Source organism: Dermacentor andersoni, chromosome 1 (assembly GCF_023375885.2).
Source record: "Dermacentor andersoni chromosome 1, qqDerAnde1_hic_scaffold, whole genome shotgun sequence".
NCBI classification, from domain to species: Eukaryota; Metazoa; Arthropoda; class Arachnida; order Ixodida; family Ixodidae; genus Dermacentor; species Dermacentor andersoni.
In genome coordinates this window covers 75114582-75131083 of record NC_092814.1, presented here as the reverse complement: position 1 = coordinate 75131083, position 16502 = coordinate 75114582, and the positions used below count along the sequence as shown (strand labels likewise).

Genomic DNA, 16502 nt, shown 5'->3' with positions numbered 1-16502 from the left:
TGAAATGTTTTTGTTGTTTTCTAGGACTTCTTGCTTGGAGATGCTAGCAAAGCCAAGGAAAAACTTGGTTGGGAAAGGAGAATCCCATTTCAGGTTTGTTCTGCCGTGAAGCGCTTGTGACTGTTCTAGTTTCTTCCATGTGTTTGCGCTTTCGGTGCTATCTACAAAAGATAAGTCGGTCACCAGCCTGAATGTGTTACAGCTAAGGGTGTGTGAATACACGAATATCCGATTTCGAATCTAATAGTGAGCGTTCGAGTAATTCAATTTGCGAATCGAATATCTGGTATTCAGTTTTTCAGATACAGTGAAGCCTCGTGAGACCGTAGTTGGCCGGAGCTCGGAAAAAGTACGTACTAAGCGGTAGTACTGTTTGACCGAAATAGCATGAGATTGACCACTTACCTGTAAAAAACGGAACTCGGAGAGAGTGCGATGAAAGGGGAAAAAAACATGCAGTATTTATTCACTTCGCACGACAAGAGTGTTATTTTCGTTTGATGCTGCAGTGGCCTAGCAGCGACGACAGCAGCCTCAAAGTTATGCCACGTTCACACTAGGGAAATCCGGCGTCTACAGCGAATGGAATGCTCCTGCCGCTGAGATTCGCTTCGTGCACACTGCTTGCCTTCTGCGCTACCGGAACGCGATAGAGCCATCTGCCGTGTAGGGCACTCACTTCCAGGCAAGTGCGGGATATCCCAGATGTTCCCGCGGCACGAAACTAGAGGCTACTGGAATGGGGGAGTGGATCCAGTGAACGGTTTGGCAAGCGCTGAGGGCATTGCAAAAAACGCTGAAATTGCGGTGGTGCTGCCGTCGCCTTCTCCTGAAGCTCCGCCTGTTTCGGCAGCGTCCGTTGGCTGAGGCGAGCTCACGGGCTGAGTGGCTGTCGTCTGCTCGACGCACCATCGTTGTCGTGTCGTTAGCAGTGTTTCCGTCGCTCTTTCTCCATTTTATTGACTGCAGGTCGGCAGGGAAGAAAATCCCTGTTTCCATCATTGAGTATTGAAACTAGATGCAGCAGAGTGAAACTCCTGTCAAAGCTCCATTCAGCTGCGGTAGGGTCTACAACGCGATAAGCGTCTGACCGGCGTGCGGAGCCGCTCATTCAGGTGAAGGCAACAGTGGCGCCACTAATTTTTCAATTGAAAAATCCTCAGCGGATAGGCTGCCGTAGAACCACTCCCTCTTTCTAGTATACCCTAACGAAACTGAGCAGTTATCTCCACTCGCGTAGAGTTCACGCGTTTTTATTTTGGCCGCTTCATCACTGCTTGCAACGACAATAATAAACCTTATACAATAATAGGCTTATACATTGCTGAATAACAGCCATGTCCTCTGCTATAGAGGTCTCCCAGATAAGCAATACGGGGTGGGATTCCTAATCTCAAGGACATAGCGGACAACATTGATGTATTCTACAGCATTAATGAGAGGGTAGCAGCAGTCGTAATCAAACTTGATAAGAGGTATAGATTAAAGGTAGTACAAGCCTACACTCCTACATCCAGTCACGATGATGAGAAGTAGATCAGTTTTATGAAGATATTGAATTAGCGATGAGAAAAGTGCAAACTCAGTATACTGTAGTAATGGGCGACTTCAGTGCAAAAGTGGGAAAAAAAGCAGGCTGGTGAACAATCAATTGGCAACTACGGTGTCGATTCTAGGAACGCTAGAGGAGAGATGCTGGTAGAATTCGCAGAAAGGAATAAGATAAGAATAGTGAACACCTTTTTCAAGAAGCGTAGCAACAGAAAGTGGACCTGGAAAAGCCCTTATGGTGAAACAAGCAAAATTGATTTCATACTTTCTGCCGATCCCAGCATAGTGCAGGATGTAGAATGGATAGGTAGGGTAAAGTGCAGTGATCATAGGTTAGTGAGAGCCAGGATTCACCTCAATTTGAAGAGAGAAAGAGTAAAATTGGTCAAGAAAAAACAGGTCAACCTAGAGGCTGTAAGGGTAAAAGCAGACGAATTCAGACTGGTGCTTAAAAACAAACATGCAGCCTTAGAACAGAGAGATGAAGATGACATAGAGGTAATGAATGAAACCGTAACTAGGCTGGCTTCAGAGGCAGCAATTGAAGTGGGAGGCAAGGCACCAAGGCAACCAGTAGGCAAGCTCTCCCAAGTAACAAAAGACGTAATACAGAAACGACAAAGAATGAAAGTGCCCAACTCAAGAGATAAGATAGAATTCGCTGAGCTGTCAAAACTGATCAACAAGCGAAAATAAGTGATATTCAAAATTGTAATAGGAGGACTGAAGCAGCCGTAAGAAATGGACGCCTTAAATCATTGAGAAGGAAACTTGACATAAAACATGATGCCAGAGATACCAGCAGTCATAGAGGCATTACATAATCGAATACAGACTGCTTACGTAAATATACCGGAAAATATCTACAGAGATTCCACAGCCACCTTAATTCTCCACAAGAAAAGTAGGAAGATACCTATAAAGAAAAGGGTCAGACAATGAGACGCAATCTCTCCAAGATGTATGCACTGAAAGATAAGTAAGGTAATATCAGCAGTCTCAAAGGTATAGTAAAAGCAGCGTAAGAATTCTATACTGACCTGTACAGTACCCAGAGGACTCGGGATAAGTCTACTCGAAACAGTAATGAACAGGGTACAAAAACTCCTCCTATAACTAGCAATGAGGTTAGAAGGGCCTTGCAAGACATGAAACGGGGAAAAGCAGCAGGAGAAGATTGAATAACAGTCGATTTAATCAAAGATGGAGGAGACATCATGCTTAGAAAACTGGCGACTCTCTATACGAAGTGTCTATCGACTGCAAGGGTCCCAGAAAACTCGAAGAAAGCGAACATTATACTAATCCACAAAAAGGGAGACGTTAAAGAATTGAAAAATTATGAGCCCATTAGCTTACTCCCTGTATTATATAAAATGTTCACCAAGACTATCTCCAATAGAATAACGGCAACACTGGACTTTAGTCAACCCTGGACTTTAGTCAACCAAGGGAACAGGCAGGTTTCAGGAAGGGATACTCAACAATGGATCATATACATGTCATCAATCAGGTAATCGAGAAATCTGCAGAGTACAATCAGCCTCTCTAAATGGCTGTCATAGATTAGAAAAAGGCGTTTGATTCAGTAGAGATACCAGCAGTCATAGAGGCATTACATAATCGAGTACAGACTGCTTACGTAGATATACCAGAAAATATCTACAGAGATTCCACAGCCACCTTAATTCTCCACAAGAAAAGTAGGAATATAGCTATAAAGAAAAGGGTCAGACAAGGAAACGCAATCTCTCCAATGCTATTCACTGCGTGCCTGGAAGAAATATTCAAGCTATTAAACTGGGAAGGCTTAGGAGGAAGGATCGACGGCGAATACCTCAGCAACCTTCGGTTTGCCGATGACATTGTTCTATTCAGCAACCCTGCAGACGAGTTACAACAAATGATTGAGGACCTTAGCAGGGAGAGTGTAAAAGTGGGGTTGAAGATTAATATGCAGAAGACAAAGATAATGAGGAATAACCGGGCAAAGGAACAAGTCTTCAGGATCGCCAGTCAGCCTCTTTAGTCTGTGAAGGAGTATGTTTACCTAGGTCAATTAATCACAGGGAACCCTGATCATGAGAAGGAAATTCATAGAAGAATAAAAATGGGTTGTATCGTATATGGCAGACATTGTCGGCTCCTGACTGGAAGCTTGTCATTATCATTGAAAAGGAAGGTTTATAATCACTGCATTTTACTGGTGCTGACATGTGGGGCATAGACTTAGAGACTGACAAAGAAGCTTGAGAACAAGTTAAGGACCGCACAAAGAGGGATGTGACGAAGAATGCTAGGCATAACCTTCAGAGACGGAATGAGAGCGGTTTGGATCAGAGAGCAAACGGGTGTAGCCGATGTTCCAATTCACATTAAGAGAAAAAAATGGCCCTGGGCAGGTCATGTAATGCGCAGGTTAGATAACCGTCGACCATTAGGGCAACAGAATGGATACCAAGAGAAGGGAAGCGCAGTAGAGGAAGGCAGAAGACTAGGTGGTGCGATGAAATTAGGAAATTTGCGGATGCTAGTTGGAATTGGTTGGCGCAAGACGGGTAATTGGAGATCACAGGGAGAGGCCTTCATCCTGCATTGGACATAAAATAGGCTGATGATGAGGCCAGTCCTGATTCTAAGCAGACCCCCGAATGTCTCAAGCCAGAAAAAAATAAAAAAACTTACCTCGGATGTAGGGCGAAAAAAAAAAATGAAGACAGCGTTCACAAAATGAAAACGGCATTTATTTAATATGAACATGCCAAGCTCACTCTACGTTATCGCTGCTTGCCCAGACCACATGCACGCTTGCGGAGGCGCACAAGCTCGTGCCCACACCCCCATGCATGCACAGACAGTGCGGCACGATCTCAGTGAACAGCTCCTCTCTGTTCTTGCGCGCTTATTTTCCTTATCCCTGTCATGCACTCGTTGCGGCACATGTACAAAGCGTCTCCCATTGCCCCCCTCCAATGACGGACGTTTTTCTCATCGATGCTGAAGTCCCGCCCGGCTTGAACGTTTGACGATGGCTCTGCAACTAGGACAACTTTTCGTTTGAAAGCGTCACTACAGTGGCATCGCCTGTTTGGCGTCATTATGATAATGCCGCGCCGCACGCCGATACGACACAGGTCAATAGCGACGTCGCTTGTGTAATTCAATTGGCTACTGGGATGGCTAATAGCAGCTGTGATACTGACTTTTCTAGATTACGCTAGCTATGCACCATATTTTTCGTTTTAAATTTCAACCTGGCGCGTTTTTTTTTTTAATCCTCGAATCTAAGCTGACCCTGGAGTTCGGCATATGATTATTTGAAAAAAACTATCAGCCTAGATTCTAATAAATATGGTAGCTGCATTCTTGGTTCGTAATGTGAGTTGGCTTTTGAGCCTTTGCAGCACCGTGGTTCTTTGCACAAAATATGTAAGTATAAGTGTTTATGTTAAATTTTTTTTATATTCGATATTCGATTTGAAATCTACTATTCGGTATTGGCACACGCCTAGTTATAACAGTTTGTCTACCATCAACTTAACCCTGTAATGCCCAACACATCATTTTCGCTATACTGTGTTTAATACCTAAAAATTCTGATTTAAAGGGACCCTGAAACACTTTTTTTGAACATAGTAAAAAAAAGTTGCCAATCTGTTAATGAGCCTCCTGTGAACATGTGAGCCAAATACCTCTGCATGCAGCAGGAATTTACAATCTCTTGTCAAAATTGTGAACAGACGCTTGCTCTTGCATCCGCATTGTCATAGAAAGCTTAACGAAAGCAGTTGGCCGACCAACTTTACTGGCTCATTTTGTGATCGTGAGAACATTCTCAGTAATACATAAACGCTAATTTTTTGTTAACTAGAATAAAACATGTCTGCGATCTCAAAAAGACAGAAAATCATTTCATCTTTGCACTGCGTGTGGCTGCGTCTGCTGCGGGTGGCCTTGGAGATGGCAGCTGCATGCTGTGTAGCGTAGTGTACCGCAGCTGCCATGAGGTGCCGCGACAAGCCCTTTTGCCACTGGGACACTCGACCCATAGCTGGGGCGTTGCCCTCTTGGCTTCTCTGCTCTGTAGCTTCCAGCGCGGTGGCAGAGACAAAGAGACAGAAAGCCGGGTACTGTGCAATAGCTCCACTTATATTTGAAGGATTTGAAAAACTTTTGCGACGTGAGATTTCTGGGACGACGTAATTTAATAGTGAGGCCATTTATGATTACTTAGAAAAGTGTTTCCGGGCCCCTTTGAGCACAGAAAACTTAATGCATAACCTAGCATTATTGATGCACTAGTGCGAGTTTTCAATTGTGAATAGCACAGCACTGCACGGTCCTTTTTTTCTGGCCCAGGCTAGGCCCGAGCCCGAAAGTGCCATGCGCTGGCCCGCCCAAGCCATGCCTGGTGGTAGCGAACCTTGCTCGTAATGGACTCAGCCATTTCGGCCCGTTATCACTTGATCCTAAACGAAGCATGGTCCAGTTTTTGTGGTTGTGAAGATACCAGCTGCACAGACATTCTTTGCTAGAGACAGACTTGACAGTGTCAGATTTTCCACTGGAGTTGTTGCTGACAAGTGTACTGGCAAAAGAGAAAGAAAAAAATATATCCTCTCCATTTTGCTCATGCATTACGGTTTGACGTCAGTGCCTGTACTACATTTACGAAAAAATTGTACAGAAATATACAGGGAAGGCATAGGTTACTGCTCTTGTACAGACCATTAGCCATTTCATCTCGCTCTTGAATCTCGGACCACTGCTACATATATGCCAGTGTATTTAAATTTATATTCCCACCAACTTTATTTGCTCAAATTAAAGTTCCAACCAAATAATATTTCAATATACATATCTATTGGCCTTCAGAATTTACACTTCCGCTAAAAGCTCTGCTAGCTCGATTCTTTATAAACTGCTGATGTGCAAGCGTAACACTGATGTGCGACCACATTGTCACATGGAACAAGAAATTTGCTTTATTCAATGAGCAAGTCAAGTGTTGGTGTTTTGTAATGTGAGTGAATTCCAGCTCTGAGTACATTTGTTTTAACATGGTTGGTGTTAAGCATAATGGATTGTTGTTGTTGTTGTTGTTTTTGTTGCTTTTAATGTAAATTTACAGCATAGACAATGCTGCTTCTTTTTTCTCCACTTTAAACTGTCCAACTTCTTCATTCACTTTGATTCCCGACAAACTTGAGTACTGCCAGAAAGAAAAAATACATTGAGAGGTAAATTTTTTCTGTTTTGTTTAATTTGTCACTTTCCCTTCCCTACTTTGCAAATGCAGCATCTGTGTTGGTTTGAAGTATTTATCTAAGGACAACTTCAAAAGTTTGCAACTAATTATGTTGGACTAATAAATGAGTAAATGCATGTCCATACTTGGGTGTTTCCGATCTGCGGCTTATTCTAAGAAAACAGCCTTTGATTGCTCTGGAAATACAAGCATTTATGCTTCATTCTTTCTTTCTCTGCTTCAGCTTCTATTATTTTACATGGCTTAAAGCTTTTATGCTTGAACATTACAAGAACATTTGAGTAAACTTTACTTTCTAGAATTTCTACTGCAGAGTAGGTGCTCCACATGTGGCTATCTCTGCTTTGTGTAATAAACCACAAGAGTGGTAAGCATACCACTCTTCTTGGTAAAGCATACGTTATCCCCTTCAGCCATGAATTACATTTGACAGTCAATCAATGTGTGAAATTTACATAATTTTATGCCAAGGTGCTGGAGACACCATAGAAAGCAAGTCAAGGTGGGATGAGAATGACTCTGTGCATTTTAGTGACCCTAAATAATTACATAGTAATTAAGTATTCATTTATTCTACAGTCAGTCGTGCAACATGTCTTCATTAAAAATATTGAATCACCCACGCTAATTACATGCACAGGTTAATTACTAGGTGCAAGCATTGCAACAAGGGAAAAAAAATCTTTCACAATTACTACCTAAACGCCCTACTTCAAATGTCCTGTCACACCGTAGTGCCTTCGTCAAACACTGTAGTGCTTTCACCAAAGTGGTAGTCTAAAGCAATAAAATTTCACTCGGAAGTGAAATGGGTGCACTTTAGAAAAGCAGAATGTTCAGTTTGCTTAAAGCTTAACGTTCATTGTCTATTCCTTGTAACCACTGCACAGAAATGGCAAAAACAAGTCGCATCCACAAATGTGTATGCCGTGACTAAAGTGGTTATTGGATTGCTTTCAGCAGTTGACCAAATTAACTCATTTGTGTGAATGTGCTGCATAGCTGTGAAATTGCAGAGTCCAGTGTGAAAAGGAGCAATGCAATTAATATGCTTACAAATCATTGCTATATTATTTATATATGTTGCAGGAGCTAGTCAAGGAAATGGTGGATTCTGACATTGTCTTGATGAAGAAGAACCCTTCTGCTTAGGACCTTTTCGGATGTTGTGCCTACCAGAATGTGATCTATCTATATGGATCCTCGGGAGGACATTCCTTTAAGACTAAAGAGATGGTGCAGTTCACATGCCTTTCAAGGGCACAGTCATTTTTGTAAACAAACAGTTTTTTCATAGTATTTGGAGAAATGGGCACCCACTATACTGGTGTCAATTTATTGGGCAAGCGAGTGTGGGGATTCCTTTGTTTTTTTTTTTTTGCATTCCTGTTTTTTTTTTTTCTTGTTTTACTTGTTAAAAGGGAGGGCATTATTTTTACTATCTACAATATACCTGGTTGTTGCGAACCAAGAATGGGATCCTGGTGCCTGTGATGTTGGGAACAAAAAAACAATGTTTTCATGCCGAATTTTTTTATTGAGTAATAAAAAAGCTGTGAGCAAAAATGTCCACATGCTAACATCTGTTTTCTGACATCATTCATTGTCGAGCTTTGCATAGAAAAATATATTACTTGGGGCCAAGCAAGGAAATGCACTCGATGCAATGAAAATGCTAAATGGTCGTGTGCCCATATGTTTACCAGACTAGAAACTGCCATAAAAAAAAAGCTGTTTTCTCATAGCCTGGGTGCACAGACAGGAATCTAAAGCGTTCTGTAGGCTGCACACAGAGGGGCAGGATGTGATCCACCTTCAATTCACATTCAAGTCTCTTGCCACTGCCTGCTATACATGGGGTAGGAACTTTGTCAAGTGTTAACCATATTTTTTCACTGTCTCCTCCAACAATGTTTAGAGATGGAAAATAAAATTATTATATCTGGATGCAATAAACCGGCAGTTTCTACATCCATGTTCCAGAAAGAACTGTTAGTTGGCATATTTTTTCAGTGCAAAAATTGAGCTCTGCAAATGCTATAGTTTAGAATGAAGTAATTCAAATGATTAAGTTTAGTTGGCAAGATCTATATCATTCACATATTACATGCATTCATTGTAACAGCTGAGGGCAGCTGAGGCACCAGATGGCTTCTTGCCTGTGCTTTAGTTTGCTATGCATACGGTTTAGATTTGTAATAGTTTGAATTACTTTTATGCAGTACTCTTACTGCAAATAGCTCGGGGGGGGGGGCTAGTTCTACAGGTTTTAGGAGGTATTCTTACCATTATAACCACCATAACTAACCATGTTAAGCTGAAGTACGGCACTTCCCCAGTAAGACTGGCAAGAGCAGTGTACATTCCATTCTAACCCCCATATTCTAGAATGTCCTAGAACTCTACAAACACTCCACCTCAACTCAAGAAAGTAGATGACAATGCCTCCACTTGATAAAAGTGGTCGCTGCACTTCATTGACACTTCACAGCAATTCTTGAGACGGGTGGCACTGTGCTCGACTCTGTGGAGTGGAGGTTGACAAAGTTAAGGATCGTTTAAGAATACGGGGGTAAGTCTGCAGGCTTAACCTACAACTCCTTAACTTGTCATTTTGTGAGCATTATATGCTGTCCTATCTGTGGCCCCATTTCTGTGTACTATCTCCTGTTTACTCTCTTGTCGGCATAGTCTGTGATTGCAAACGGTAATTTTATGTTTGCAAATACAGAAGGTCATGGCAGTTGGCTTGCCCACTGCTCTGGCTTTCCAGTTAAGTCTTCTTGCTGTTGTAGTTTCAACACCTGGCCGTGGCAACCACATTACATTGGGAGTGAAGCATAAAAATGGCTACATACCCAGATATCAGTATGCATTATAGACGTCAGGGAGCCAATGATCTAAAGTCTCCATTGCAGTTCGCGTTATAGTCTTATGCCATAGCTTTTGCATAAATGTAAGGCACTTTTCTCCAAATTTTGAAATAATTTTTTGCCAACTTGTAACGCTGTTCTTTAGGGATGTGTAAATATTGCGAAATTATGAATAGTTAGTTGAATAACGCCTTATTCAATTCGGCCTTAGAATTAATTTGGCCATCCCGGCAGACATAGTAGACATAAAACACAAGAAGTTATGCAGTGGAACATGCTATACATTGCTCAAGGAGCCACACTTATCCTTTCTAAATCGCTATCGTTCACTCTCCAGAAAATTCCGGGTGCGCGAATAAACTCTGTATTTCTTCCGAAAGCTCCATTTGGCCTTTTATAGGGCCCCTCACCAGGTACCATTGCAAATGTTAGTTATGCACTGGAAGTGCTAAAACTGATTGTTTCACCGATATAATTTTTCTAGGCGGTCTATTATTGGAGGAGATAGAAGAAATTGAATGCCCTCATACCGCCAGGAGGCGAGTGCAGCTGCCCAACAGAGGCACTCTCTCCTACTTTGAGTAGCATCTGCAAGCGATGGACCACGTCGAGTTGACGTGAGGAGTCCCGCTTTTTCTTTTTTCTTCCTTTTTCGCTGGATGGCGCATTACCGGTGACAGTACTGTGTGTTCCGCATTGGACGATTTACCAAAGTAATCGGTCATGGTGAGTGAGGTTGCTAGGACTGCGTTTAACATTGCAGTGTTTGTGCATGTTACCTCAACTTCTTCTGGCTGGGAGCCGCACTTGCTCGAGAGGCAGAACACATGGCATTTGGTTTGAAATGTCGGCCATTTTTGTGGGCTCACTGCACTTAATACTTTGCAGACACGATTGTCAGCATGTGAAGTGCGCACTGCACTTGTATGCTTAAAGCAAACCAGTTCTGTGGAAGCCGGAAAGGTGGTGGAAAGTACATCAAAGGGAAAAATTGTCATCCACTTAAATTGTAACCTAAACCTACATAGGTTTGGGTGCATTCACCAGAGCAGACAACGATGCAATAATCACATATCTCACTCACGAATTTCTCAACTTTTCAGATCTTTGCTTGGATAAAAATTCATCGATAGATCATATATGGTTGCAATTCAAAGCACACGTCATGCATTGTATTGAAAATTTTGTCCCACTAGAGCGAAATAATTCACGTTAAATGTAAAATTAGTAGGCTGAGGAAATATAGGAGGTCTGGGTTAGCCGCTAATTTCACTACTCAGATTTTCGCGTTATCTAAAGCATTTAAAAGCAAAATATGCGTTTCCAAAATGCACTACTATGGTACTACTCGGTCCACGTTCATGAAAACGTCACCAGCAAAATTTTGTCGTTATGTAAGTGGTAAACAAAGCGATAAAAAGGCTTCTCCTTCAATAGAAACAAAAGATAAGGCGGATCAATTCAATCGCTACTTTCAGTCGATTTTTACAATCAATAATGGACTAGTGCAACATTCCCCGATTATCCCATCTACCAAAAATAAATTACTAGAAACCCCAGAAATAACCGACAGTGGTATACTGTGTCTGCTATTAAACCTTGATGAAAAAAAGAGCTGTGGCCCAGGCGGGATACTGAATGCTTTTCTCAAACGGTATGCAGAACCAGTTAGCAAGTATCTACGCTTAATATTCACAAAATCTATCCAGGATTCACAGATTCCTTCTGAATGGAAAGTCGCATGAATAATCCCAGTGCATAAATCCGGTGACAAGACGATCCCATCAAACTACAGGCCCATTTCCTTGACGTGTACCAGCTGTAAAATACTCGAGCATATTGTCCTCAAATTCATCACAAAGTTTGTCGAAGACAATGATCTGCTACACCCCAACCAGCACGGATTTCGAAGAGGCCTATCGACCGTAACGCAACTCGTTGAGATACGGTAATGCACGACTTGGCCCAAGGCATTAATGAACACTCCCAAATTGACATAATTCTTATGGATTTCTCGAAGGCGTTTGATCGGGTTTCTCATGAAAAGATAGTTATCCAGCTGGTCCGCAAACTTGGGGATGGGCCAATGACTCGATGGATATCAAGCTATTTGTCCGGCCGTCAACAATTTGTGCAATGCAATGAGCACGTTTCTGGCGCATTAAATGTCACATCTGGTGTGCCCCAGGGATCCGCATTGGCACAGATATTATTTTTGTTTATAAATGACTTGGCAGTCAACATTAACGCAAATATTAGGCTATTCGCAGACGACTGCGTACTGTATAGAGAGGTCAAAAGCTACAGTGACCAAATTGAGCTGAACATTGCCCTGAATGAAGTAGTAAGTTGGTGCTCTAACTGGCAAATGGTGATTAATTCAGACAAAACAGTTGCAATGTCAATAACAAAAAAGAAAACAAGCTTAGCATTTCCTTATGGTTTGAATAACGTCACGCTCCGAAATATAAGCCACTACAAATATCTTGGTGTACTAATAACTTCTGATCTCAGTTGGGCAGTTCACACGGAAGCTATAACCGTGAAAGCAATAAAAAAATTGTTTTTCCTTAAGCGGATGTTGCGGCACGCTGACCGTGACATTAAGCTTTTAGCGTACACCACACTTGTCCGACCAATTCTAGAATACGCCAATATAATCTGGTTCCCCTTCACAAGTAGCGGTATCAGCATGCTTGAAAACGTGCAGCGCAAAGCGATTAGATTTATTTTTAACCGCTATCGACGTCTTGATTCCCCGACAGAATTGCTACGCCGTGCAGGTTTGCCCTCACTCCAAAGTCGAGCTAAAATTCACCGCCTGAAGTTCTTATGTATGCTACTGCACAACTATTTTAAATTGGATCACATAAGATACGTCGAAACTAAACAAACAAGGCAACTACGTCATACACATGATCTCACACTCCAAGAACATACATGCAACAACAATACATTCTATTATTCTTTTCTCCCAAGATGCATTCGGGAATGGAATACTCTTGACCGACTTGTAGTCGAACAGCAAAGAATTGATGATTTCCTTGAGATGTTGCATAACTCACTTAATACGTACTCATCAACCTGATGTCATTTATTTGTATTCTCCATATGATTACTTGTTTTTTCTATTGGCATGTTTGTCAATACTCGTATTCATACTTACTGTTGTACGTATATTTTTCCTTCTTTTTTGTACTTGTGTAGCATATCTACCCTGACAATTACTATTATTGCTGTTTCTCCCTGTAACCCACTCCTGTAATAACCCTGTCACAGGGTTGGCAGCATGTTGAAATAATAAAAAATAGGAAACCCATGCAGGTTTCTCAGAAAGGAAGCTTCACAGTTAAAGAAAAATTCATCGTGGTCCGGGATTCAAACCTGGTACCAGTGCCTTTCTGGGGCGGTCATTCTGCCATGTGAGCTAACCAGGAGGCTAGCAGATAGCAGAGCAAGGGCAAATTAATTGACAACTCAAGGCATTGAATATGGCAAATCAGTTCTGCAGAAGCCTGCAAGGTGGAGTAAAGTACGTGAAAAGGAAGAAGTGTCATCCACCTGAATTGTAGCACCAAGCTACATAGCTTGTAAGTTTAAAATGGCCAAACCTGGTGGGGGGCCCTTTAATAAACAATGCTTCATAACATGCAGTGTTATGACAGAAGTTTGCTAATGTTGTGAATCCTAAGATATGAATATTGTTTTTACACATTGTGAAAACAACGGTTTATTATGTAAAAAATATTTGGTATTCGATTCATATTCAGTTCAGTCTAAAAAATTACTTTTAGCACGCCACTACTGTTTTTGTGGTCCAAAGGTGCAATTCAGCTTGAAATTGAAGTTCAATTTTTTAGGTTAACTGCTGTAAATTTTGGGTGTTGTACTATAAGAAGACTACGATGCCCCTTAGCTCGAAAAGCGTTATTCCCCTACTGCCGATTTCCATATTTAATTTCATTGCACTGCTCTTATGCACTGCATGTGCATATGTGGCTTAAGTTTCTGAATATGTATTGGTATGTGCTCTCGGCAGCCTAAATGAAATGTATGTGTGTACAGTGCTCAGCGATTGAAACGTGATACTTGGACAACATGGCGGCTGACACTTTTTTGCACCACTGGTTGGCGCTGGTGACGCTGCGATTTGCGATTTTTGTGTCACGTGAAAGCGATAATCTTTTTGATGTATCATAACTGCATTCGACCCCCTCAGTGATCACCAGTGGCGGAACAAATCACTTGTCACCATACTTTCTGAGTATTGCATTTCAGTCGCTGAGCGCTGTACACGCAAAAGAAGTGCAGAAGGCTGTGTACAGGCAATCTAAAGACCATATTTGTGGTGGTGCTTGCTTTCACTGCTAGCAGCCAAATTGTATGAATATGAAAGTGGGGCAACACCGTCACAGACTATGTCTAAGACCAGGTCTACCGAAAGGATTAGAGGAATTGTGTTGTAACATTTGGTTTTCTATGTGTGCAAGTTTGTGCCCAGAATAAATTGGGCGTCACGCACTATACCATGCTGATGGCATTAGTTATACTAAATATAGATAATGGCGATTTGCACAAATATTTTCGCATTCAAATACGGGGCCCTTGTTAAGGAGCCAGAAATCTTTTCTACAGCTGCATAGTTGAATACTGATTTCTGGCAGTAGTTCTATTCTTACCATGTTCTTATTTTTCTCTTTTTCTTGATTCAGAGCACAATGTGGCACAAGTTTCACTGGACACTAGCTAAGGGAACTGTTATAGAACATGGGGAAACCCTTGTGAACAAAAAAATTTGTTTTGCAGGTATACGGCTGCAAGTACAAGTTTCACAGCACATGCCACAACATGATAGCTGCACTGCAGTTAACAACAGACGATGACTTATGCTGATATTCATCAATACCTACGACTTTGAAAGGAATAAAGTGCGACCCATGTGGATAATTTTCCATGCATGCCATAAAAGTGGCACCACTGTTGCTGTGTGCGACAGCTGCATGCAGTAGATAGCGCAGCTGCAGGATAGTGCCAGAACAGCTCAGATTTGCAGTGCTACTATGGCCCACTAGAGCTGCCGCTCACCAAACTTTTGCATGGAAACTCATCTATATCTGCAGTATCCTAAAATAGGCTTTCTCATGCGGTCCAAAATTTTGTTGCAGTTGCCCTTTTATTCACCCTGAATGCACACCTCCACTTTTCAAACAGGTTTCCTGATGATGGGCTCAGAAAATGTGGCACCTGCTGGAATCTTCTGACCAAATGGCTGATTTCCTTGGCTTCATTTACGTGAACTTGAACTCCAGTGGGTCAAGACAGGACGACCCAGGTTAATGCGAACATGTTCACATGCATTTCTACAACTGGGCCGAGCGAGCCAGGCCGATGCAAGCTGCCCCAACACTTTGTTGACCTGGATAGATAGCATTTACATGAACCCAATAATTGCATTTCAGCTCGAAGCCGACTCGCCATGGCATTGTCGTGTTCGTGTAAATGTAGTGCTTGTTACTACACCCACAGCAGGGATTTGCCAAGAAGTCGGTAGTTTTAACTAGCTGGTCTCAAAAACAATAGTAACTGAAATTGTCTGTCAAAAGTTGGAGACAGGAGGCATTGGAAAAATCTTTATATATAGTAATTTTGAGGAGTAATACTTTCAGAGGAGAAACAATGGAGATTTCCAAGAATTGTCAAGCTTGTCTTGTGTGGGTACCTATTGCTAGACACGGACCCTTTTCCTGGCATCCTTCGAGTTCACCAGACCACATCGAATCGCCGTCGCACCCAATTAAGGTGCGCAGAAGCGTGTCTAACACGTTCCCGGACCTGTCAGACAAGTGGGCAACTCCCACCTCGTGCGCTGCATGTGGAGCTATTGTCCCACTGCTTGACTCTTCCCGAAAGGGCAACAGGAGCCTGCACGGTTCCAGGTAGTTGATCCTGGTCCCAAGCAAAGCTGCTTTGTAGCTTGGAAAGCTCGTTCGAAAACAACCCGTCTCCTCCAGCTGAGCGCTTTCAGACGGGGATGCAACACCAAGGCAACGCCGGCTGTAAGTCACCGTGAAGCCCTCAAAGCCACACCATCTGCCGATTGTGACGGCAGTTGCAGACCTGGAGGCAATACCGGTGGCAAGTCATCCCTCGAACAGTGGAGCACTTGGAGCGACCCCCTGAGCCGAATGTGACTGCACTTACACGGGCACCTACAATTGGCCGAAAATGACGACACCTGAGCGGGCTCCACGATTGGCCAAAAGTGACGTGACCCCGAGACACCGAAGGGGTTAAAAGCTAGAGACAGGGAGCAGAAAGAAGCATTCATTCATCCATTCATCTCTTTCGGGCTTCTTGCCGCAGGCCACAGCGTCCGATTTGCTGCCGGCCATCAATGACTTTATGACTGTTAATTCATGTTTTTACTGTAAATAATGTAAATAAACCTCCTCTTTTCAACTCAAAATCCTCCTCAACGTCGGCCAACTCCCGCACTCAACGGCAAGATCCATTACTACGAACATGTAGCGTCTTGCCTCGTCATCTATGATTGGACATGTTCTGTATGTTCTACCATAATTGTCGTCTCTGACAAACGTTAGTTTCTGCTTTGGGCTTTTTTCTGCTCAACTGCTGCTCCAACTGCTTTGGATTATCTGCCCTGCTAATCCCATCTCTCAATTTTTACTGTTAATGGTCCGGCTTCTCGATCTTTAACCTTTGCTCATATTGTAATGAATGCACTGGCCATATAGATTAATTATTGCTGCTGTTTCACCTTTCCAAATTTTCCTGGAACTCCCTCTTTA

General features: G+C 42.4%; 1 protein-coding gene and 1 long non-coding RNA gene across 4 annotated transcripts in view; both read left to right on the top strand.

Moving 5' to 3' along the window:
* The window catches only part of Gmd (GDP-mannose 4,6 dehydratase), a 31788-nt gene extending 23388 nt beyond the window's left edge, over positions 1–8400 (top strand). For both annotated transcript variants that reach the window (XM_050191880.3, XM_072286097.1), the window contains 2 exons: positions 25–93; positions 7910–8400. In XM_050191880.3, the coding sequence (XP_050047837.1) occupies positions 25–93; positions 7910–7972 (132 nt within the window). In that variant the 3' untranslated portion in view covers positions 7973–8400. The remainder of the gene's footprint in view (positions 1–24; positions 94–7909) is intronic.
* Positions 8401–9074: 674 nt separating this feature from the next.
* Positions 9075–16159, top strand: LOC126544542 (uncharacterized). Of its 2 annotated transcripts, XR_008608606.2 has the most exons (3): positions 9075–9392; positions 10178–10310; positions 14406–16159. It is a non-coding gene; the product is annotated as an uncharacterized lncRNA (long non-coding RNA). The 2 variants fall into 2 exon arrangements; XR_008608605.2 differs by having other exon boundaries at positions 9075–10310.
* Positions 16160–16502: the final 343 nt, after the last annotated feature.